The 26,249-nt window shown below is 41.8% G+C and overlaps 2 protein-coding genes across 11 annotated transcripts; one reads left to right on the top strand and one right to left on the bottom strand.

Moving 5' to 3' along the window:
- Nucleotides 1–1,150: 1,150 nt before the first annotated feature.
- Nucleotides 1,151–26,115, top strand: LOC135434895 (uncharacterized). Of its 10 annotated transcripts, none has more exons than XM_064691651.1 (12): nucleotides 1,151–1,324; nucleotides 1,697–1,842; nucleotides 12,713–13,413; nucleotides 13,712–14,391; nucleotides 16,176–16,643; nucleotides 16,705–16,771; nucleotides 17,022–17,289; nucleotides 17,452–17,523; nucleotides 17,965–18,236; nucleotides 18,587–18,637; nucleotides 18,695–18,823; nucleotides 25,674–26,115. In XM_064691651.1, the coding sequence occupies exons 2-12, from the start codon at nucleotides 1,832–1,834 to the stop codon at nucleotides 25,694–25,696; spliced, it is 2,742 nt and encodes a 913-aa protein (XP_064547721.1). In that variant the 5' UTR covers nucleotides 1,151–1,324; nucleotides 1,697–1,831; the 3' UTR covers nucleotides 25,697–26,115. The 10 variants fall into 10 exon arrangements, with proteins under 10 accessions (XP_064547721.1, XP_064547719.1, XP_064547723.1 ...); XM_064691649.1 differs by having other exon boundaries at nucleotides 1,680–1,842; XM_064691653.1 differs by lacking the exons at nucleotides 1,151–1,324; nucleotides 1,697–1,842; nucleotides 17,452–17,523 and adding exons at nucleotides 8,139–8,306; nucleotides 9,036–9,407; nucleotides 19,448–24,583.
- Nucleotides 5,643–6,659, bottom strand: LOC135434846 (uncharacterized). The gene is made up of 2 exons (XM_064691567.1): nucleotides 6,507–6,659; nucleotides 5,643–6,446 (listed from the first exon to the last, which is right to left on the bottom strand). The coding sequence occupies exons 1-2, from the start codon at nucleotides 6,507–6,509 to the stop codon at nucleotides 5,784–5,786; spliced, it is 666 nt and encodes a 221-aa protein (XP_064547637.1). The 5' UTR covers nucleotides 6,510–6,659; the 3' UTR covers nucleotides 5,643–5,783.
- Nucleotides 26,116–26,249: the final 134 nt, after the last annotated feature.

The raw sequence follows: 26,249 nt of genomic DNA, 5'->3' as shown, positions 1-26,249 counted from the left end.
GCATAATTAATGAACACAACTAAAAGAAGTGTGCGAAAAAGCCTATTAAAATTGTAGGCAGGTGGTCTAGAGTCAAAGCTGAGCATGTAAATAGACCATCTATCTAGCACATATATATCTTGCCTATATATGCATATATATATGTATATGTATATGTATATGAATGTATCTTTTGTATGAAGATGAATGAATCTCTAATGCCGAAGACATTGCATATTCGATAAGCTATATATTGGGTTGGTTCGTCTGGCTAGACCTTATAGTATCGACTTTTAGTTTTCGTTTTATTTATGTGATTTATTGTGATATATCCCAGCATGTGGCCACGTTGCAGGAACTTTTGACTGACCAAGCCATTTGGTATCATACACTTGGCTTTCATGCTATTGTGTGCATGATATTTGGCGGCGAATGGTCCACAGTTTTTATAGATATATACAAAAAATATACTATATACTGATTCGACGCTTTTTCTATGTACTAGAACTCAAACAGACACGAGCTGCATGCGCCTATTTGTTTACATGTTTTCTTTTTGGCGTTTCGCTTTTTTGGCACCCGATCAAATTGACAAAAAGCTAAAACATATTGCCAGTCCTACGTACGTTTTAAGTACCAGATGGATACAGTCGCGGTCATATTTATAAATACAATTTGAACAAAGAGTTATATCAGTTGCTAACGTTTGGCTAAAAATTGTTATTTGTTTTCAACTTTTCCATACTTTTCGTACCTGTTTCTCGCAGAAGAGAAAACTATCGAAAACTATTTAAATCAAAGAGCAGCATTAATTTATTGCATGTTGAACAAGAGCATATAGCCAAGTATTTCTAATGCCTCTGGCAAGCATTTGCGGCTCTTTTGGGGGCTGCCTAATGCTCATAAGTACAAATAAATAAATAACAAGTACAAACAACGGCCAGTGATCGCCCACTGATTGCCGCTTGCTCAATTTTTCTTTTAAATAAACTCAAAATTCATAGAATTTTCCAAGCAGACGCACTTTACACACACACACACACGGATATAGACACACACACACACACACACACACACACACACCAAGTCAGAGAATAGCCGAAATATATAAAGGAAATTCATTTCGAAATGTGATTTTTTCGGCTTTTCGCCCAAGAAATGTTCGTGTGCGAATTCAGTGCGACTTGGGCTGCTAACTTGAACGCGTTGCAAACGAGAAAATCATTCGAAATAGAAATCTTCAACTATAAACTAACATATATCTATCCATCTATCTAGCTAGCTGTCTATATAGCCGAGTGCGGTATATATAGATCTATTCGCCGAGTCTGCAGCACGGGCAAAAGTGAGCAATGCGTCGTGCCGCGTTTTATAAATAGAAAATTACAAAATACTTACGCGAAAATTTGTGAAAAAGGTTTTTCATGCTGACTCTTGTAAACCCAAAAGACTAGACATGTTTTTGGAGGCTGTTCTACGTATCAATCTGAATACACCACAAAACTATTTGCCGAGCATGCCTGTGTGTGTGTGCGTGTGTGAGTGTGTGTGAATGCGCGCTAGTGCCTCTGAATTTTATGTTACATAAGAAGGCGTGATCTTTGTGCAAAATAAAAACCGAAAATTATTCAAATTATTCAAATTAGTCAAAGCAAACCCTTGATTCATAGCAACTGCTCAAATTTTCTATAAATTTTCAGTGTTTTTTTGTGCATAGATTGACAACCTCTCCGTAGAAAAAGATTTGAAATAAGCAACAACAACGACGACCACGACTACGACTACGATTTATTGCTGTCGAATTGAGATAAATATTTCAGTCCAAAAAACAGGAAGCCAAACATAAAAAGCAATGAATTCTGGGTAAGTAAGAAAACTACCATTTGAAAAAGGGAATAACAATTTGCAGATTATGAGAAAATTATGTTTATACCAAACTTACTGACAAAAGGTCAAATTTTGATAAAAATTGAATAATATAATATAATAATTTTGGCATTTTTCTACAAAGTGAATCAAAACATGAACACATGTATTTAGAAAATTATGTTTGAGTATTTCAAATGGAATTACTTGTAGCTAAAATCTAGCGTTATTGATCTATAAAATATATTTATATATATTTGAGGTCGATCTATAATAAACGATTTGAATAGAGAGCTATACCCATTGTTTATTTTATATATAAGCGTATTTTAAAAGCTCGGAAGATTAAGCAACTACGTGTTGGACCAAACTTATATGGACCAGAGCAGGTGCTGATGCGATTCATAAAAAATATGAGAGCCCCACGCCCGGCAAATAAAGGAAAAAATAAATTTTTATTCTTGCCGAAATAAATAAAACATATGCTCTATGCTCATAAATAAATACATATATTTGGGAAACACACATACAACAGGCTCTCAATTAAGGTTCATATAAAATTTGAAGGCCACCAAGCGTCCACGCCCACGCCCATGCCCACGCCCACGTCCACACCCAATGCCCATGCTCAAAGTGAGGGGGTGGTGTTGATGACACTGGCGATGTCTCTTTGGGCTTCATCTCTTGGCTGGCAGCCCTCGGGACTGCATGCGCATTTTGGCAGGCGACATCTTCATCTTGTTCGTTCACTTTTCCGCTTTCCCACACTAACGAAAATTAATTAGTCAATTTTCATGTTTGCAACAAACTCTTGCCTTTAAATTCATATACACTTCGTACTAGTAAATTTAGAACACGTGTTCGAAATATAGCTGACGACAGCTGCGGAAGTTTGCTGCCACGCACTTGAGAGGTCGGAAAATGAAAAGTTTTCAAATAGCCTAGAATTTGGCATAAAAATGCATTTCATTTTTTGAGGTTTTCTGAATGAGTCGATTTATTTTTTGCATTTCTCTGTTGACGTTGATATGTCGCGCATAAATTCTGAACGACCGTCGAGAAAATGCTTTGCGAAAAACGAAAATATATTCAGAAAATTGGGTCAAATTCGTGTACTAGAAAAACAGTTTTCCTCAAGATTTTAGAGAACATTTTTTTTTTAATATATGCAGTTATAAGAACTTTTTTGCTGTCAAAACTGTGAATAAATAAGTTTGTGCTTCATTTTCATTAATAACTTTTGTATTTATTTATTTATTTTGTATTTATTTAAACAAACTAGGCATTGGGATAAACTAACGACCACCACAAAGGGAAAAGTTCACTTGATGAACCAAAAAAAATATATCATAGTAGAACATACGGATAAAGCAATTAACTTATTTTAAATAAATAAATACATAGTTGTGGAAGGAAAAATGATCGAAAGAGAGCTTTCTTAGATTCGATTAGCTAAGATTGTTTATCAAAAAAATTTGTTTTACAAAGATTTTTCTATAAACTATTATGACAAAGAACTTTTCTTAACATTATATAAAATCTGTGTAAGGATTATTTTAGCTTGATTCGAATAGATTTATATATATTTGCATTTTGAACTCTTTCATCTTGGCCATGACTTTCATATGTGAACTTGTTAATTGTCGTAAAAACAAAATGTGAAACGCACAAAAATCCATTAATTTGCGTGCGAACTTGAATTTATAAACGGAATACATACGAATGTTTACTTGATTTGTGAATCTTTTATATTTCGAAGGTGTATTTTACGATGATGTTTTGATGCATTACGTAGATTTCTGTCGGCGACAATTATTTTGACACTTCTTGGCTGGTTGTTATTGTGAGTTACGTAAATCGGGTGTGAATTTATTTACTTTACGCATTTTTGCATTCAAAATTTTAAGTGGGATATTTTTCACTGCTGCTGTTGTGTATTTGCACTTGAGTTCAAACGTGCGCGAAATGACCGTGAAATATGTGCTCACAAAAGGAATAAAAAAAACGACCGGCAACTAATGGGAAAAGGCGCAAATATTTGCTAAAGAATTAAATAAATGAAAGAGTTTAAAATGAACTAAGCTCAGTTTGAGGGAAAGTGTCTGCTTCATAAGTACTTGCTCATTATTCATACACACATATTTCTAGCGATTTGCTTGCGTCATTTTTCCCAATATTGCTGTAATTTTTCACAGTAAACAGAAAGAGCACAAAAACAATTTGTTTACTAGTCAAATTATAAATAAACAAAAAAAAAAAAAATGCAGGCGGGGCCAACTAGCTGGTTGACTGTCTGCCTTTTTCTCGTACGGGCCACATGTGGCCAGCGTTGGAAAATTTATTTTGGAAAAAAAAAATATAATTTTTTTCGAATCTCCACTGAAGAAGAAATATAGCCGCATTATATTGTGCAACAGGCGCGGGCTGCCACTTCGTCTTCGACTTGCAACTGCAGCTTTAACTTGGACTTGAGCTTGGGCGCCGAGGCGAGTCTACTTTCACTTAAGTCGCGCCGCTGGTGACCCGACAGATTAATATAAATAATTATGATTCCAGCCGGGCAGCGGGATAACCGGACAGACTGTCTGATGTGCTCATGTCATGCAATCAATGCAGTCCAGGCCAGCTCAATGACAAATGACAAAAAAAAAACGGGTTGCAGTTGCATGCCACGGAGGCAGCCGTAGAAAGCGCCATTCAATGATGTATGGCCTCTGCGCAGCGAATTCAATTGTTGATTGCCAATTTATTTTTGTTGTTAGTTGTTAGTTTTCTTTGAATATTTAATTTCAAGGTCGCACAACAATAAGCCCGATGATGAGAATAGGGCCCGAAATCATATTAAACGATTTGCTCGTGTTGTTTTTTTTTTTGTTTTAGTTTTCCTTTTCTTTTTTTTTTTTACTGCGTGCGGGGGTGTCGTCGAAAACAGTTTTTTATTGCCCAGTATTTATCGCAGTTTTTCACTTTTAGTTTTTTTTTCTTTTCTTTCCGTTGTATTTTCGCAAATGGCGCATAAATTTGAGTTTTTGTAGTTATTTTTTTGTGAATTTTCATTTTAGCCAATTAATTAGTTGGCATATAATTATACATACGTACATATATGTTTATATTTTTCTATAAGCTGTATATGGTTATTCGAAACCTCCTTATGGAAAATTTGAATATTTGTAAGTCCATCCCCACAAGGTATATATGTATATATATATATTTTTGGTCAACGATGCAATATCAAATTTCAGCTAAGGGTCTTTGAGCATACCTAGAAGAACAAATTAGCTATATTTATCGACTTTACTTTCGTTCAATAGTCAATTTTTCTCGACTGTAACTAATTGAAGTGAAGCAGACTTCTTTGAATGGATCAAATGCAAAAAATTATATTTCCTCATTTGAAAATTTAATATCTATAGTTAAGTTTTATTACCGAAAATAGCCTGGATTACAAATTAGCAGAGATCTCATTAAGCATCATTATAAAATTTTACATGCAATAAAATCATTGAAAACTCTGACAGAAAAATAAGTCTTAAAAAAAAGATTTAACAAATTCTAAAGTTTGTTTTGAAAGCGAGAAAAAACATTTTACACATAATTAAAACATTTCCCCCAGCCGTTTTTCGGTTTGCCACAATGCAGTCAATATCAATGGCCCCTCAATTATGTAGCCCTTGTTGATTGATCGGAAAGCTGGTTGTCCAAGTGCTTGTTGGTATCTATCTGGTATCTGTCTGGGTGCGTATGACCCACTTTTTGGCGCGCCAAGAAATTATTGAATGAATAATAAGTTGAAACCATTTTCTGACAGCTAAGCAGCGTTTCATTCAATAACAACAACAACAACAGATTATTGACAGGCACTCAAACCGCCAGAGTGCGTCAATGGATCAATAGTTTTTGGTAGTGGGCCAGCTGTTTGGTGTCAGATCCGTGAGTCATTATTGGGTGGCTTGCCACAGTGTCTCCTCCTGCTGATCATCCTCCATTTCAAACAAGTCCGGCTCGCCGTGCAGGACCACCTTAAACTGGAGCTTGCAGCGATCGCCAGTCGTGCAATGCTCCCAGACGTCTGTTGCCGTGTAGATCAAATAGTCCATGTTGCTGTGGAGCAGCTCCTCGCTGTCCAGGAGCGGGGCATCCAGAAAGTTGCGCAAGCAGCGCAGGCCACGTACCTCGCGTCCCTCCGGACCGTGCAGCAGACTGACATGGGCGCTCACTTTGCGTGACGCAACCGGACTTATCAGATAGAGTACGTACATCTGCTCCAGATTGGGCGCTGGCGGGCTGACATACAGCATTAGTATTATGGGCAGATGATGTACCAGCTGCAGCTCCGGCCCGATGGGACGACTGCGGCTCGCATTGTTCGAGCCGGCGTACGCAATCACACCCACAACATGATTGCAGCCCGGCGTCAGCTTGGCCAAGTCCAGGTCATAGACAGTGTGCCATTCGGCGCCGATCTCCAGCATCGAGTCCTCGGGGCGATGGCGCATTAACAGATGCGCCAGCAGCTCCTGTGGCGTCAGTTGCGAATGACAGTCCTTAACAGGACATTTCGCGGGAATACCATCGAAGAGGTCCAAGTGTGCAAAGGCGTTCTTGGTTAAAAATAGGCGCTCGATGACTGAGTCTACTTGTGAGCTGAAAAGTCCACTTACCATTATTGTAAAAGGCTTTTGAATTTAATATACAACTTGTAAAACGTTTACGACGCTCAAATTTTAGGTTATTTACGGAAAAAAGCAAAACCTCAAAACTGACAGTTAAATCGAAGGACCCTTTCATTTATCTTATGCAGCCCTAATATAAAAAGCGTGCCTCAAATCGATTATTATTCCCCATCGATACGCCCGAATTCTAGAACATTATTTAATTAATGGTATTTAATACAATTTAAGCAACATTTTGAGAATATAATTATTCACCAGAGAGTACAGAAAAATAACGGCTGACAATTCAGAGATGTTAACAGTACGCATGGATATATCGAGTATACGACTATTGAATCAAGTTTCTAGCAGAACCACTCGATTTTAAATTTTGCACCAAATTAATCCCCCAAAAAGCGGATATTTTCCATTATGAATTGACTTTGTTTTTATCAAACACGCTTCAGTTTTGATGTAAGATTGAAATTGATGTCCTCAAATAAAAACATTTAATGATTTTTGAGTTTTATATTTAATTGCTAGAAATTTCTTAAAATAACAAAGTACACAAATTATAATATTGGCCGAGAAATGTGTGACCAGACTTTTCTCAACATGGCCAAGAGATGTGTGGCCAGACTTTTCTCAACATGTTTTTGGTACTCTGCTTTCTTCTTACATGTACATATGTTTTTGTAATCACAGCTAATTTCGAGTCGATACTTTTTAAAAATTAAATTGGCCATAAATTAGTTTTGTCTTACACCAAATTAAATCTGTCCAATTATTTGTTAGAAAACTACAATAAGGTAGCTGAACCGTGTTGCCTAGTGTAACATACAAATCTAATTTTCTAGTACAATAATTGCATCTGTCGAGGTCGTGTTAATCTTTCCACGGGGCTTTCTAAGCAGTCACCGTGTTTTTAGGTAAAGGGCAAACTGATAATAAGTGCGGCGCTATCAGTGAACAGATACATTTGTATCTCAAGGCCGACGGCATGTCATATTTCCGCTCAATTGGGGCTCTAAGCAGAGGAACATTTTTGGCAAAAACACGCCCCGAAACTTCCACGAATCGTGGGTCGAATGCGAAGATAACGAAACGTGAAAAACAAAAGTTGGGGCACAGATAAACGTCGTTTTAATTATGAAAAGCTACAAAAGTAATAAGCAGGCGACATGACTACCAAACGAAAACAATTAGCCGCACGATAACAGACGTAGATACAAGATGCCAGATACAAGATACAAAGCACAAGATACTTGCTAAAAGTCGAAAGCGTTTGGCGTTTAGCCTTAAATTTGTCGCCGCGTTTGAAATGCCAGACGCGGCGGCCGTCCAACAACTTGCCAGCGAATTGACAGACATATAAATTGCTCCACAGCCTGGCAGGCAGGCGGGCAGGCCGTGTATCTTGTATCTTGTAGCTACAGTTGCCGCGGCCACTGCAGCCGCCGCGTGCTTGCCGAACGTTTGTCATGCACTCGGTTTTCCTTTAGCGGCAGTTTGCAGCAGTTACAACAGCGTCTACCGCACATGTATCTGCAACAAGTTGCTAACGTCGACGTCGACGCCGACGCCGACGCCGATGCTGATGTTGGCGTCGAAGTTGCGAGACGAACGAACTCGGCTTCAAAGTGCTTCGAGACTTGAATGTGTGCAGTCGCACAGTGCGCTTTCGATACTCAGATACATACGATCGCAACTTTAAGATACATTTGCGCCGCGCGTGTATTGAAAACTATTGAATGGTGTTGTTGTTGTTGTGTGCGCCAAGCATTTGAGTGTTAATTAGCAACGACTGCTGTAAGCTCTTTTTAACAGTTGTATCTCACGGATGTCCAATCAGTGCCAAGCAAATGTCGCAAACATTTTATTTATTTATTTTGGGCAAACTTTAGCTCATGACTAAAAATAATAAACATGCGTGAGCGAACATATAGTATCTTGCAGATACAGAACATCATTCACACATTCAGCACAGCCGCCCGGCACACTTCGGCGATAAAGATGCTCATAATGATGCCGTTGTTATGATTGTGAGTCATCAGTTTGCCAGTTTGCCAGTTTGCCAGGCGACCGACTGAGCAGCTCGAAAGGTCTTGCTATTGCTTAGATCGCTGCCAGTCAATCGGTCGATCGGCTGAGTCAGTTCCTTGCCATTGCATAGATCTTTTTGTTGTTTTTGCTCGACTTCTGCGCCTTTGTTCGACAAGGTCAATAATTGCACGGGGATTGGGCATGGAAATGGGTTGCACAACCAAACAATGCATTAGTTGGCTCTGTGGGTGGGTGTGCGATAAAGCTTATCTGTAGACAAGCGAACCCGACAGTCTAAACTCTGATACAGATACATTCATAAATATATCAAAAATATATATATGCTATGTACTCAAATTAAATATGCAGGTTTATTTATCATCTATGATTTCTAGGCAAATAGAAACTTGTAGAATAATTAAATATTTTTTGTATCTTTTGGGTGTGCAACCCATAACAGCTATTTTATTAAATGGATTGTTATTTCCTGGCAAGGCTTGCATTGATTTGACATTTGTGTGTGATTCATTCGGACAGAGCCAGTGGGCTATGCAAAGTGTCTGGGGACAGTGCGAGTGTCTGACTATCGAGAATAATAAAAATTTATAAATAAATCAAGACAATGGCCACCTCCACGCTAACGGCTACAGCGTCTCCGAGTCCAGCTGCCATGAAGAATCCGCAGCTGAAGCGCGTCGTCTATTCCAAGTATCGGGAGCTCCTGGGCTCGTACAACGATAAGGCCAATGCCATCATTGAGACGCTGCCCGCCTATATGGTACGAGAGGATCACGGATTTCAGCTGGAGCTGCCGCTGCCCCATGCCAATGCGAATGCGAATGGGCATGACAAGAGCTCTGTGGATACGTAAGTAGGCGGTGCTATCAGCTGGTGCTGGCTGTGTAGAATATATCTAAGCAACAATTTATGACAGGAATGTGCGATAAGGATTTTTTCGGTGCGCAAAAAGTGAAACAATTTCTATGTAAATAAATACATATATTGTTGCTGACGCCAGATTAGCTCCCTGTGGAATGTGCAACTCACAACTCACATATAGGAAGCACCCTGTTGCGCTCTAGCTCTATTTATAGACATAGCCGGCAGAGGCTGGCCAGAACGGGCGGACAATGACTATCATTATGTCATGTTGCATGTGGCAGCTTTCAAGTTATGTGTGCTGTGGCTGCCCTTGATCTTGAAGTATGCACAAACTGGCCACGGCTAGATCCCACAGATCCAGTTTATTTTCGAGTTCGAGTCTCGTGTGCCTGTGTGCATTGTGAATTCTTCTACGCTCATTTGCATGCGAGCGAAGAGTGAAAATGTAAATTGTACAGATGTTTTTCTATATTTTCTTGCTTTTCTTTTGATTTTTTTTTTGCATGTTTGCATTTGGTTTTGTGCTGTTTTCACCCAACGGATGCCAGCTGCTAATGGCTGCTGCAGGCCAAATTATTTTTGGCATATTTCTCATCTCTATATATATAAAATACAGCTCTTATTTTTAGCCGCAAGTGCAAACTGCAAATGTCAAATAGCCCAATGATTCATATGCAAATGTTAAGTAGATTGTTTCAAATAATTAGTTGCCTAGTTCCTGACTGACTTTGCACTTTGCTGGCTGACACTTTAATTGCCGAATGTGTCAAAATCAGCTGATGCTTCCCTGAACTAGCGCAGACTTTGAGGTTGAGGCAACCGATGCCAGATTCCTACAAAAATTGACGTCACCAGACGGCGCTGTCGTCCGATCTTTGTTCTTAATTTTGAAACAAGTCTAGTGCGTGATCCAAAAAGTTTTTAAAAAATTGACTTGACTCGATTTGTTTTATACACGTGTGCGCCAAAAAAAAAAACAATAATAAAAATGACGTCAGCTCTAAGGAAGGACAGCTAAAGCTTTTTACTTGCAATACTTTAATACTTTTTAATTTTTTTTTAAATGAATAGCACGCTTCGTAAATACTTTAAGCAAGTTTTTTTATTTATTTTAAATACATTTGTATTCAACAAAGATTTACCGCTAAAAAAAATTAATTTAAAATATAGCTAGATTTAAAGGAAATCTTAAATTTCGACGACTTAATCGTTTGTTGTCGGCTTCTCTCCGCATAATTTACTTAATTTAGTTGCACTTAACGTCTTCGGTTCGCTAATTAAAACTGAGTGCTAAAGATGTTGTAGTCGGTTGTAGTTTTAACATTGGACCAGAAAGAAAAACATATGGCTAGCCAGTTTGGCCAAAAGAAAGTGATGGGCAGCTGGTCTCTTGGCCGGCAACCGCATCTCTCTCTCCGCCTCGTATTGGGGTTCTGAAAAGTTGTCAGGCATGTTGGTCTGTTAGCCTGTCAGCTTCATTAGTTTTTATGTGCAGATACATAAACACACACACACACACACACACATAGAGTACGCATGAACGGTGCGTGCTGAATGATTCGCTTTTAACAACTCAGCTAAGTGGGTCAGGCGAACAGGAACAGGTGATGCCAAGTGCTTGCAGTGAAAAAGTCATAGCAAAAGTGTTGCCAGCAATTTTCCAACCGCAAATGCGAAGGCGAACCGCAGACAGAATTGCAAAAGCCAAAACGTGAGCACCCACAACTCACAGAGTGCGGCAATCCCACAATCCGCTTTACATGCAAATTGGAGCGAGTGCATCAATGTCAGATGCAAATCCGAGCCCAAGTCGATGTCGTGACGTAACTGCCTGCGGTCGCTGACAAAGGCGGCACCAATCGAACCCATACAATGTGTATATAGAGAGTATATTGCAGATATGTCATCTGCGATATGCCACCTGGCCATATTAAATGGCTTGAGTTTATGGCCAGCTATGCACAGCAAGTGGGAGACTTGATCTTGCCATTGATTGTGGCTAGTTTAGTTATTAGCTAAAGTTTAACGCTCCATCATTTTTCCAGGCAAATCCAAAACTGTAAGGTCGTTCAGTTAGTTTGTTTTTCCCTCTCACGATTCACTGACGTCCATTGACACTGGCCAGACGTCTCGCACTTTTATGGCAAGTGAGGAAATTCAGTTTGTAACTAAACTGTTAACTGCTTTTTTTTTGTGCATTTTATTTGATTGTTAATAGTCGCTGACCATTTAAGGGGCGCAGTTATGAGCATTATTAAGGCCCGACAAGCCTAGAAATCTGCCAGATTTCAAATGCTGTAAATGCAATGCGCATTTCCTACAAATGTAATATATATTATATATACTATAATTATATATACGTAGCCAATTCAAATAAATCTATTTATTAATCGTTGCATAATTCTAATAAATTAATTTATTTTAACAATTTATTTAATACAGCTGTAATGAAACTAATGTAAACTTTTTATCACTATTTGTACAATAAGTTCAAATAATTAATGATGGTCAAAAGCGAGTTTCATTAATGAGAAAGCAAATTCCAATCAAAATAAAATTGGCTTATGTCATTAAAAATCGTAAACAAATATGTTTCTATCTTTGAAATCTGAATCGTTTTGTCGATTCCAATAGATTACATTAAAAAAATATAAAAATTATTAAATACACTTTTTATGCTACACAAAAGCGTGTCAATGTCCAAGCTCTCTCTTGAGATCGCTTGAGAAAGATGACCGTAAATAAATATGCATTTGTATTCTTTGTCACAACATAGCTTTATAATGTATTTTTAATCATTTTAGTTATTTCTTTTTCTTTTGAGTTCCATTCATCTTCACAAGCTCTTACTTTCAACATCTGACCGTTATGGCCCTTGGCATTGCACTTCAACTAATAAGGGGCTATAGACGCCAATGGCAGCTCTTCAGTACACTTTCCCCACAAAGAAACAAAATAAAAAAAAAAATTGCCATGAAAAAATTGGCTCATTGAACTGTCGATGAGCGAGTCATTAGTCATGCGGCGGAGGGGGGGCAAAGATCTTGAAGTGTGGTCAGACAAATGAGGGCTCTTGGCGTGAAGCGTCGAAATGAAACAGTTAATCACAAAAGATTATGCCAAAATTATAATATTTTAAATAGCAAGTAAAATGAGAACGCAGAGGCGTACAGAAAAACAAATCCAAACAAGAACCACAAAATTAACATGAAAATGAAACCGTTTAATGACCAAAAACAATCACAATATGCTAATGAATGTCTCTCGCTCTTCTATTTGTTGTCCGACAGCTATGGACAACGAGGCGGAGGCGCCGCTGGAGGCGGTGGCTTTGAGGCGCCCGCTTGTGTGCAAAACGCGATGATGACAAAAGACAAGAAGCCCTTCACCTATACGCCCGGCGGCATAGATCTCTCGCAAATCCGGTCGGAGCGCATGGCCAAGCGATTGGCGCGCAATGCTCAAGCCGAGGGCGCCACCGGGGCCTCCCAACAGAACAGACCCTCACCGCAGTCGCCGGGCGCCGGTGGCAGTGCCGCCAGTTCTATGGGCGCCGCAGCAATGGGCATGCCGTTTCAGGTGCTGCCGCCGCCGCCGCCGCCGCCGCCACCGCAGCCGCAATCGCAGTCACAGACGGGTAAGAACGGTAACCAAGCAGCAGCAGCACCCCCACCGCCACCCCCACAACAAAGTACATTAGCACCACCAGCGGGTCGAGGCAGTGCGCCCGGTTCGCCGGCAGCGGCACGCAAGTCCCCAACTCCGCAACGTTTCGAGCCGCCGCCGCTAGGATTCCGGCCGGAGATCAAAATACCGCCGAACCCGATGGCGGCGCTGCGCAAGGTGCCGCCGCCAGTGGAGAAGAACACATTCTGGAAAGATGAATACTGCAAGGAGCGCTCCAAGAGCCCCCTGCCCGATTCAACCCAGAACGGCAATGGCGACTACAGCAACAGCAACAACAACAGCAACAGCCAAGATGTCGTTGATGGTGAGCAGTGAGAGAGAGAGACTTTGGATATCGCATTTGGTTTTGGGCACTCTAATCTTACACTGTCAGTGGGCCAAAGTTCTCTTGGTACTTGGTTCTTGGCCCTCGGCTCGCCTCATGCTCTTCGCCGGCTAATTACTAAGCGGTTTCTGGTGCTTTAAAACGACATTTGACTAACCCCAGACATCAAAAGCGGCATTATCTATTGGCATTACCCCCCCACTAACGGCACTAAAACAGATTCACAATCCCCGCAATCCTTTACCATCCACTAATCTCAAATTATTCGTCTCCGCAGCGTACAAACCAACTGGCAACAACAGCTACAACAACAGCAACGGCAACAACAGCTACAGCCCATACGCACCATCAAATCAGCAGCAGCAGCAGCAGCAGCCACAATCGCCCTCACCCAAAACACCGCCGCTGCAGCAACAGCTGCAACAGCCAACGCCACCGGCAACACCCCCACAACAACAACAACAGCAGCCGCGTCAGGAGTTCCGCAGCGTGGCCATGCCACAGTCGCCGGCTGTTAATGTCTATACGCGTCAAACGGACAGTCCGCGCTCGCCTTTCGAGCTGCAGCAGCAGCAGCAGCGGGCCACAGAGAGTCCCTTCCGCTTTGCACAACAGCAACAGCAACCACAGCAGCAGCAACAGTCGCGTCCGACCACGGCAATTTCTCCGCTGGTGCAACAACAGCAGACACATCCATCGCCAGCTATTTCTCCACTGGCTCAGCCACAACAGCAGCAGCAGCAACAACAGCAGACCGTTCCCTGGCGTACACAACGCCCCCAGCCCGCTGCACAACAGCAACAACAACAACCACAGCAGCAGCAGCAGCCCATTTACAACAATGTGCAACAGCAGCAACAACAACAACAGCAGCAACAACGATCTCGCGATGTCTTCAGTCCCGCCCGAACTGAGCAACAGCAACAACAACAATCGCCACATCAAGGAGCTAAGCCGGTAACTACCTGATATTTCGACCTTTACTCACATATTAGCATGTTGCCCAATTATTATTTCGTGGCGAACTTGAGGCGTATGAATAATATTTTTACAGCATCAATTCAGTTTGATTCAGTTTAATATTTTTAACTGCAAATTCACATATGTAATAACAAAAAACAAGAAAACCTTTAAGCTTCTTACTCACATATTAGTATTTTGCCCAATTATTATTTCGTGGCGTATGAGTAATATTTTTACAGCATCAATTCAGTATAATTCAGTTTAATAATTTTAACTGCAAATTCACATCTGTAATAACATAAAACAAGAAAAGGCGGATACATACCGAAACTTAAATGCCCTATCGATTTCTCCCCCTGTTATATAGTGGCATTTTCTATTAAAATTGTGTTGAAAAATTTCAAGATTAGGTGAAAAAGTAAATGCCAAATAAGTTGAAGATATTTTGAAGAAAAAAAGCGAAATCATTTGTGTCAGAGCGATATGTTAAAATTGCATCCTCAAATATCCTATAAAGACATAGTTCAAAATTTCCCTCCCAAAACTCGGTCAAAACTCTTCCGGTTTTCACGAGGTTTGGTTCTTTGTTCATGGTTCGACTTCTAGATCAATTTGGCATCTAAATCTGGCAACGTTATTCTTGATCAGAATTCATGTGAAAATCGTATTCTCAAATATCCTATAAAGACAAAGTTCAAAATTTTCCACCCGCATAACTCGGTCAAAACTCAATCGATTTTCATAGGGGTTGGGTCTTTGTTCATGGTTTGACCTCTAGATCAATTTGGCATCTAAATCTGGCAACATTATTTAACAAGAATATATAAACTTAATTGGATAGACTACGTCTCCTTCATGATCAAATTGTAATAAACGTAAAAGCAAAAATTATTGCCAAATTATGGTTGACGGCCAAGATTTTGTGTATCTCAAAACTGTTATTCATTCTAGAGTATTCGCGGAAGCAATAGGTTTTATTTTTAAATCATTTTGGTGAGCTACAACAAAAGATTCACATTGAACGCATTCCGTGTTTGCAGCCGCTAAAATTAGATATTACCAAAGGCCAAACACGAATTTTGAACTTGAGGCAATTGGCAAATGGCTGCGCATATTCCGACATCGGGGCATATGTACTGCTGTAAGCAACTGGGCCTCAAATCAAATAGTATTAAAAAGAAATTGTCGAGCTTTTTAAAAATATTGCTAGCTCATTGAGATGCAATGGTTTTCAAGTGTTTTTATGGCGAGGATTTAAGTCCGGATCCTCATTGCCCTAATAACTTGTTCGCTACTCTACTGTTTTTTTTTTTACTGTGAATATCTAGACTCATTTTTTTATATTTTTTATAAATAAAAGTATAAACACATTAAATAAGATTTATATAGAATTAAGAATGAAGTAGAACTAAGGTCAAGCTATCAGAATAGAGACTCTCTAAAAACATTTATAATTGCCAAACTGTCGCTTAGGAAGCTAAAAGTTCATTGTCAATGCATTTTAATTCGGTGGGTTGCCAAAATATATATATTTCTACTCGCTAACCATTTGCAACTGCTAAACGCAATAATTTGAGACTTCCACCCGTTTTCCGCCTTATCCGGCTAATGTATATATCGGTTAAATGACTAGGTTCAGTGATAGCTGACAGAGCTGCACATGCGAGTATTTTTATGTTTATTTTTAAAACTAATTTTTATTTTTATGTTTATTGTAAAAGCTTTGAAACGCCTTTTGCCTTCTTGACTTGAACTACATTTCCCCTTTTTCTACGCAGACCAACGTTGGCTCACTTTACATAGCTCCACTCGCGCAGCCCACGGAGCCGCAAGCACAGCGCCTCTTGCTACAGCAGCAGCAGCAGCTGTCGGGAGCTCGTGACTCGCCCATGCGTCAAGTGCCACAACAGCAGCAGCAGGCACAGCAACAGGTGGGCGGCCAGCCACTGCGCTGGCTCAGCTCACAGCCCGCGGCAAAGGAGCAGGCGCCCTGGGCACGCTCCGGGGAGAATGGCAACGTGGTGCCCTCCACTCTGCGACAGGCGGCAGCGCCGTCGGCAGCTACGCAAGCACAGCCTGCAACGCTCTATCAGCCTCAGATGGGGCAGAGCAATGGCCATGGAGCAGCTTCCTCTCCCGGCCCGGCTGCACAGCAGAACTTTGGCTCAACAGCTCAGCCCAGTGGACTACGCTTGCAGATCAACGCCAATGCCAACGGCAACAATGTAAACCAGAGTGGACCCAAGGTATAATTAAAAATAACAGGGTATTCAATGGGTGTACAGTTACTAATTTAACCATTTCCAGGAGCGCATAATACCCATTACACTGGAACAAACACCAACTTATGCCGCTGCGCAGCCCAACTTCGGTGGTAAGTTCTGTTATTTAACTGTTGCTTGCTTTTGTTCGTGTTTCTGTGTTTTATGTTTAAGACTCTATATGGCGCCCTCCCAAACCTTAATGTTTGTCACTAATCAAGCCCCTATATAGTTTATCCATATACCCCGAATGCGAACCCATACACTCTCCACTATCCCGCAACTGTTCCCGTTTGTCCACTGTGTAACTTTCCATCTCGATATCAATATGTGTCTATGTATACTCTTTCTTTCCTACGAAAGCGCCTGCTGGCCACATAATACGCTCAGCTAATCAATTTGTCGATCAAGGTTACAACAATTATCCAGCTTCAGGAGCGTCTGCGCAGGTGCAACGCGTCATATCACCCACCCACCAGCAGCAGCATCTGCAGCAGCAGCAGCATCAGCATCAGCAACAACAATTTGTTAGTTCTAATAACATCAGCAATAATTCGACTCGCATTATACCCATTGCGATTGAGGGGGGACGAGGAGGTCCGGTCTCCCAGTCACCAGTCGTGCTACAAAAGTAAGTACAGTTGAGTATTTGAACCAAATGCTATATTACAATACTTTTTGTGCTTTACCAACACTAAAAACCTAAACAACTAAGTAGTTTGCAACACTACCCAGCACTAATGCGTATAAACTTTGTGCTTCTTTACAAAACCTAACGACTTACGACTTTTAGTGGCAATTACAATTTGTATGTGCATCAATGTCCGCTCGAGGCTGAGATACGCTACAGAAAGAATCGACTCAGGTAGTACAGTCGCCGTCGCCGTCGCAGCCCGATAACAAATGCTTTCAAGTCAAAACTGTATCTTTCAGTGTTGTAAAGTGGAACTTGGAGCAGTCGGCAACTCGCAACTCTGCTCCAGGTCCTGTTGATTCTGTTTTTTTTTTTTTGAATGTTCAGTGTGTATTTTACATGCATAAGTCAATCCATTTGTAATTTGCAAGGCATTCCCTTGTCATGAGCTCATTATTCAATACCTGGGCACAAATTACAATACAATCTCTTTCATATGTAATGCAAAATTTCGGTGTCAGCAGCAAAGTAAACCACTCACAAATACTAGTTAACCCCACCACACGTTTCCCTCACAAGCGAAATTTGCAATTTGGTAATTTCCGACATAATTTCGAGTGCATGCTAACCAACAACCTAACCTAACATACGCCTATATATATCTACTTGCAGCGATCCACGCTCACCGCCCATACAATCGAAATCGTTTAGAATATTGCAAAAGATAACCGACACAGTGGACGATGTCAGCAGCGATCCCAGGCAAGAGGCGCCCCACCAGCAGCCTCATTTGGAGGTGGAGCTGCCGCAACTGCAGCGGCCGCAGTTCGCTCGCCAGATGAGCGCTCAGCAGGCGCGGAATAGTCCGACCATTGAGCAAATGCGGCGGCTGCAAATCGCCCAGGATCAGCAGTCGGGTACGCCAACAGCCTGGTGCCCGCAAGGTGAGCTCTCAATGGTGGCCCTGTCCCTTCTCTGTAGCCAACTGGACTGGTAAGGTTTCATTAGCCGGAGAGTGTCGCAAGGTTTCAATTCGGTCCCCTTAGTTCTGGTCTCTTATGCCGGGTTCTGGGTTTGGTCCTCTACTAACACAACGCTTTAAGCCACAACCAACCATTTGGAACAAAAAACGACTAATGCGCTTCTTGTGTGTGTCCACCATGAATATGGTATCGCCTTAGTATTCGGGTCAAAATTGCCAGCACTACTATGCAAAATAAATAAATAAATTAAATAGCAGATAAAACCCACTAAAATTAACACTCGATCACTAAGAAATCGCTTCTCCTTGCAGGTAACGGCGCGTCTGCTCAGAACCGCTTCACACCTCAGCGTTCTGCATACGGTAAACCCAATATTTTTGTTGAAGATTACGTGCTTTAAGCCATTGCCATTTTAACAGATTCGGGCCAACAGCAATACGTGCCACCTAGCGAGCAGCAGGCGCCGGAACCGAAGAAGTACACCGGCAGCGCAATACCGAGTCGATCATTTAAAATTTTACAGGCAATGACAACACCAGAGAATGCCGGTAAGTGCACTTTGTCTACGATATATAAATACACTGCAAGAAATTGGTTTTTATTTCTCTTATTTATCACACACACGAAAGATCAACGGAAGCAACTTGTATATATAGCCCATTAGCCCATCCAACTAACGAATCAGACAATTATACGCAAAACTCATACTCACCTTTGCCACACCTGTGTATATATACATTTATACGTACATCTACATCATGCATTATGTTACTTTTCACCGAGTTCTTGTTGAGAGACTTCATCTGTCTTGGATTTCATTTTGATTTGTATATGTTTTACATTTATTAAGCTTAAAGCATGTTGAGCTCCAGTTTGGATCAGCTTAAAGGTTTTGTACACTTGATATACAAATACACAAAAGTTCGTATCCTTTGGTGTCAAACATATATATCTCACATATGTACACGTCATCATGCCCTTACAGCCACACATATCCGTATACTATTTCAACTTGTATATAGTAGCTATGCTCGATCGTTTAATCTACCATATATAACATTCACAGTCCAAATTGTTGGTGTATTGATCATAATATGCACTCTCACCGTGTCTATATCTTTTCTTCTTTCTTTTTATTTATTTTTGATAACCGTGCACCAAACCGACCTCAGAACATAAAATTCACACCGAGCTGGACTCGGATTTGGAAAATATTGAATTGAACGAAGCCAAAAATAATAATAATAATAATAATAATAATAATACTCATAATAATATTAATCATAATAATGGGAATAATGATAATATCAGAATGAGTAACCATAACCGAGAAATTAACAGTAAAATCAATAAACGTCATAGTTATCAGTCATCAGCCACGCCCACTCCACCGCCCATTACAGACACGAATACAAGCACTTCTCACGGCATATACTCATCTTCATCTTCTCTTAGTTCAGACAGCTCCTGTGCCCCACAGATGCACACAGAGCGCTCGCAATCGGTGCCCCCGCACTATCCCTATGCTTATGGTTACCCCTTCCCCTGGTACATGCCGCCACCCACTCATTCCGTTCCTGGGCAGAACAGTGGCGAGCCGCCTCAAGTCGTAAATTGGCCCTATCCTTACCCTTACCCGCCACCCATGCCTCTCACGGTGGACGGCAAGCAGCCGGAAGCCCATCCACCCTATCCATATTACTACCCCTATTATCTACCCCCTCCACCGGCCTATGGGCAGCCAGCCACGTCCAACGAAACTCTGCAGCACGGCTACCACCCTCAGTTTGTGCCAGCCTATGGTCCTTATCCGTATCCGGTAGCACCGAGCCTTAGCCAAAGCTCTGCGGAAAGTCGCGCCAGCAGCGTATTGCCCGATATTATTATAACGCCCAGCACCGACGATATGCCCTCGAAGGTCATAATGCAGCACCACATCAAGGTGGAGCCACGTGAGCCGCCCAAGCGTGCGCACTCTGTTGAAATTGAGGAATTGGTTAGTCGGTCGAAGACGCGCAATATCTGCAGCAACAAGGAGGAGGTAATTGATATGCTCAGCCAGCGTCTGGCCAACATAAACAAAATCGCCGGGGGCAATACCCAAGCCAATTTATCGAATCAGCTCCAAAAGAGCTATGCCGGTGAGCATCTGAAGGAGCTGGGAGCACGCTCACCCAGCGAGAATGCCTCCCCAGTGCTGATCACTGCCATGCTAGACGATAATGATGATAGTGACTCTGAGGAGAGCAGCGACGAGGATGAAGAGGACACAGATACACCCAAGCATGCAGGTCGCAACTCGCCATCTCCGCTGCAGGCCATCAAGTCGGTGACCAATGTGCAGATCTACAAAGGTTTGGGCAAAATGCCAGTGGAAACTCTGCAGTCCGAGAGTGAGGACGATGATGTGACGACAGCTGACGAAATGCTCGATGAGGAAGAGCAGGAGTGCCTGATCGAGGAACTGGACGATGACTATGTTGTTGAGGAGGATCTAAGCACCATTTATGAGGAGGAGAGCGAGCTGGAACGCAGCAGCAACTACGCCAAGACGGTTATTAACCAAAATGGATCCAGTGCCAGCAACGCTACCATAGGGGCTCGCCAAGTAGAAGAAGAAGACGACCTGGAAGAGCAAATAGAGGACAATGATCGGGATGACGATGACGAGGACGACGAGTCCAATTCGGTGACTGTGCGTCTGCCGTTGCGCTTCTCCTTTAGTCGCAGCTCGAATGACGAGAACATAGCCACCGTGGAGGTGGGCAGCAGCACACAGATTGAGGAAAGACGCCAGAGTATTAGCTTGGACGGCAAACGGAATTCATTCAGCGTAGCCAAGATAGAGAGTGACAATGAGGAGGATAACGATTGTGAGGTCAGCGTTACCATCAGCTTGTCAAACTCCTCCCGTTCCAATTCCGTAGAGAAGTCCTCGATGCTCCCAAGTGCCATTAAGGCTAGCAGTGAAGATGTGTCCACCTCCATCTCGCTGGGCATGCGCAACAAGTTCTTGGCGGACACCCAACACGGCGAAATAACAAATAATATTGCGATATTGAAACCGACAAAAGAAGTTGAGGTCACCTCGGAAGCACCCAAAGAGGAATTTGATTTCTTTGCCACGCTTTTGGCTACCAAAATGCAGGCACAGAAAATGATGGAACAGTCCAAGAGCTATTGGAAAACGACAGAGGCCAAGCCAGAAGAACAGCCCAAGGAGCCTGCGCCAAGTGAAACTGTGAAGCTGCGAGTTAAGCCAAACGAGGAACAGGCCAAAAGGCCAAGACCAAAATCGTGTGACATATCCAAGACTCGGGACTCTTTGGAGGCGGCCAAGAACAGCTTTTGGTCCACATTTGCAACGGCAGCCAAAGAACCTGAACCTCAATTGGAGGAACAAACTGACTTCTGGGCAAGCGTCGAAAACAGCAAAGAGCAAAGTCAATGTACAAAAAAACAGAAAACGGTTACGTATATCCCACTGCAAAAGGAGACGGTGGCCGAAGTGGAACATTGGACGACTACCCTAAAAGCCCAAGTGAAATACATGCCCCAATCGCAGTGTGCTGAAGTTCATTTCGAGGTAGAAGAAAATCCAGAAGTTGAAGACGAGGTGGACTTTTGGGCTTCAGTAGAGAAAGCCAAAACCGAGCAGACTGAAAAGCAGCCCGAGCTGGAGTTTTGGTCAGATCAGTCAGCGGACACTCGTGATGAAAGCCCGAATATAAATATAACAGAGCCGATTGTTGAGGAAGAGGACGTCGATTTCTGGGCCGACATAAAATCTTCTGAAGGTAGCTATGACAACAGGCAAAACGACTTTCAGTTCGATCCAACCAAATATCCGGAGGAACCACGCGAGGTTGATACCGATGAAGAAATTGATTTTTGGACAGAAATCGAAGCGAATCGCAAGCCGGATGACGACGATGTGACTTTCCACAAATCCGCCACCTTTTGGGCTCGCAAAGAGCGCCAAAACTCAGTAGAAGAAACGCCCTACAAGCCCGTGGAGACCAAAGCATTTCGGGCCAAGCTGCCCGACGAGCCAGCTGTGGAAATAGATGTGTGGGCCACTTTGGAGGGAGCTCGCGGCGAAGAGCCAGAGATTGTTGATCCAGTTTTAGAGGAGGAGCAAATGCTAGCTGAGCAATACGAAGAGATTGAGCATGAAGAAGACGAGAAGTCCCAAAATCTGACGCAATCAACGCCTCAGACTCCGGAGACCGATCTCGACGCAGTTGAGACTATGTCGCTGGCCTCCATGCATGAGCCAGCAACTGTGCATACCTGGACGCCTTCCACACATACAAACGTGGACCTGGAGGACGGCGATGAGCCTGATTTTTGGGCTGATATAGAACAGGAGCGTGGCAAGACAGACCAGGTAGAGGAAGCCGAGCAGAAACGTCAGAACTATCGCCAGGCCATGGCGTTCTTCAGTACCTCCATCGATGAGCACAAGGTACAGCAAAAAGTGCAACACAATCGGAGCAGCGTCATCCTCGAATCAGCGGAGCCAACGGATTTGGATCTGGGCTCACCAGGTGAATATGAAATTGTGGGCGAAGATGGCGTCGTTGTGGAACAACATGGATTGCAAACGGTCAGTGCAGAAGACGAGGATCGAGAAGCGACGACACCGACCAACCAGCTACCAGAAGTTTACGTGGAACCAGAACCGGAGCAGCAAAGAAAGCTCCTAGCTAACGGTCTGCCCGATCTCGGTGTGTCGGAAGCACCCAAAATTTCGGTGCGCGAGCGCATTAATGTATTTGAGACGACTCCAGCAACAACGGGCGACGCAACCCCTCTAAACAAGGCTATGACTATTCATTCGTTGTCCGTAGACAGCGGCCGTGGCAAGGGACAGCTGTCGCGCAATAGCAGCACACAGCGGTCCGAGTCAGAAATCGAGGAGGATGACTCAGGCGTGACAGATATGAATCGGCAGATGTCAGAGACGGACACCGAGTCCGAAAGTTTTCCGGAGCTGCGCAAGATGACGAGCTACCAGCGCGCCGCCACACATTCCAGACTCTTTAAACTCCTGCAGGACGAGAACGATCTGCCCGAAGCGGCAGAAGCTGGGCAGGCGGACGAGTTCCAGCTAAAGCCCAGCAGACGCAAGATTGTGCACAATGTATCCATTACACGTCGCCAAAATCCTAAAGCCCTCAGCGAGGCGGAGACGATGACACAACGACGCGAACGTCTCTCGCTGCCGCTGCGCAAGAACACCAGCATCGATGCGGACAATCCCTCAACGCCGAACAGTCCCGCCTCGCCCATCGTTGGGCCATCCCCCAGCAAGCAGCGTGTGGTCAGCGATAAGCTGGTTAACGAGCTGGTACAGAGCCTCCTGCTGAAGAGCGACAGCACGCATCTGCGTAACCTGCCGATGGAACGGCTCCAGGCCGCGGCCAAGCGCGCCCTGGTCGAGGAAATGGATTCCGTGGACACTAGTTCGCTGGACAGCACGCCTGCGCCTACGCCCAAACAGGATAAGGAATACGCTGACTATTATAGCAGCTGGACCGAGGCCAGCGGCGGTGAAGAGATTGTGCCCTCGAAGGCCTTTCGAGCGCTACAGGATCCGCGACGCAGTCCCTGGACGGTGCGCTGTCCCCGCGTCCTCAGTTCCAAGACAATCAATCGCGACCTGGCCCGTGTCACAGAGTCACCCGAAATTCTGACCAATCGCAGCAGCAAAAGTCCCGAATGCTTTAGGCAACAGTCCGGGAACAGGGAACACTCCGTTGGCAGCTGGCGCAAGGTCTGAGCTAGCCTCATTGTGTATAACTAGGGGCGGGGGGAATCTCACGTACACACCTTGATATTTGCATTTGGGTCAAGCAACTCTGAGCGGGGGGTGGGAGGGGGGTCAGAGAGCCAGAGAGCCAGTTCTTGCATTTCTCATCCAATCACAGCACATCACATTGTACAATATGAAAACACTCAGACTAATAATAAAAACTAAATATCTAATGTATAATGTATAATGTATATAAACAGAGTTAAACCAAAGAAAATCGTTCATTCGTTCGTTCGCTCGTTCGTTTGTTATCTCAATAAAAGCGCAAAGTCCTCGCACAGTCATTTCTAAATTCGACTACATACTTATATACATACTTTTGTATTTTTAAATCGATTCAAAAAATAACTACAAAACCAAAAAAAAATTAGAACAAAACAAACAAAAGCAACTCAAAATCTATCAAATCGCCACAATATAAAAACGAAAAACCAAAACAAAACAATTTCATCAACTCAATGATTTTGTAAAACTCGTTCAAAATCCTAAGGTACCTAAATTAAATTAAAATTTATATCCAACCCAAATTTGAACTAATTGTTTTTAAATGTTTTCATTATATATTTCAAATTTGACCACTATCTATTCTATGTATTTCTTTTATTTTTGCCGCTATTTGATTTTTAATTATATGTGCCGTATATTTCCTAATTATTAATTTGTTGCGACAAATATTTGCGATAGACACATTTTTTGGAAATAGTTTTTTGTAACACGAATCTAAGTAAAATTTCCCGAAATTAACCAGGTTTGTATCTAAATAATGTTACACAATTAACCCCCAAGTGTTCGGTAGCTGCCCAAATACATTAACCCAACTTAGATGTTACGTAGTACATTCCTAATTCCAACTTGGCTAAGTTAAAAAGAAAATAAATAAATAAATCAAATACACAATGAGACAAAGTTATATCGCAAATATTTCAAGTAATTAATATATCCAAAGCTTTTTACAAAAATTTCGAAATCTTAAAAACGGATTTTGGAGAGAAAACTCCACCTTGAACAAAATGGTGAAGAACGAATGAAGATTTTTTTTTGTGCATTAGTGAATTAAATGAAACCATTAAAAAAACATCAACGGAAGAAAATTGTACAATATAAAAAGTCGTTCGTAACATTAACCATTCATGAGTTACAATACATAATTGAATGTTTCTTTTCTTATATACTTGATTAACTTGTTTTTATACACACAATAAAAATATATATTCTTAACAAAAATTAATCATTTATTTTGATGACAATGAATATGGATGGCTTTTTCCCTAAAAAAAATTATAAGAAAATTGACAAATGAAAAAACATATGTATATCAAAACAATTAAGGTGAAGTTTCCTCTCAAAGTTCTTTGGCTGCTTTGCACTGCTGCAAGTTACAATTTTTATTTGCCGCTTCATTTGTATTTGTTATGTTTTACCTATGTCCGGGTCTTCGGATTTGGATATCTTTAAAGTTTAACAAACTAAGCAAAAAGTCGAAGACAAACAACTTTCCACAACTTATTGTTAGCTTTATTCGTAAATGTTATGATGAGTTCGACATTCATTTAATTATTCCTTTGTTTACTTTATTTCAGGCCCTGGACAATCGGATCTATAATTATTTCTCAAAGCCATAGAAATCAATTATAGCCTGACAACAGACTTTGTCCTTAGTTTAAGTACCAGCACACTTAGGATCAACACAGTCAGATACCTTGGGAACGGGCCATGCAGTAATAGTTTTTTAGTGAAATTTCATACAACTAACGTAGCATAGTAGTTGAGACGGAAATGTATTTCTTTAATTGTTAATCGCGATTTGGTAGCAGCACTAAAACCTCTAACAAAACTTACGAACACCACTAGCGAAGCGAATCATTACTAACCCTGACTCTTTAAGATGTAAAATGTTTACACGAGAGAGAATTAACCCTTTGACGCAATGAGGTAACAACGAAACGAAAACAACGCAATGACAGCAAATCGACCAATCAAACATAATATTTATCCGGATAATGCGAGAGTGCATCTTAAAAACGATTAAAAATTAAATAAATAACTTTGGTTTAAGAAATCTTTGTGTGTTGTCTTCATCAAGCGACATTTGATTTAGAACACCTTTTCATTTTCTAACAAGATAGTTTTTGTTTGTCATAGTTTTTTATACAAAA

Source organism: Drosophila montana, unplaced genomic scaffold, assembly GCF_035044405.1.
Source record: "Drosophila montana isolate Dmon_TW-CO22-7 unplaced genomic scaffold, ASM3504440v1 contig_3440_1, whole genome shotgun sequence".
Lineage (NCBI taxonomy): Eukaryota > Metazoa > Arthropoda > Insecta > Diptera > Drosophilidae > Drosophila > Drosophila montana.
The sequence above is the reverse complement of the archived record's forward strand: the minus strand, read 5'-3'. Positions and strand labels throughout refer to the sequence as shown.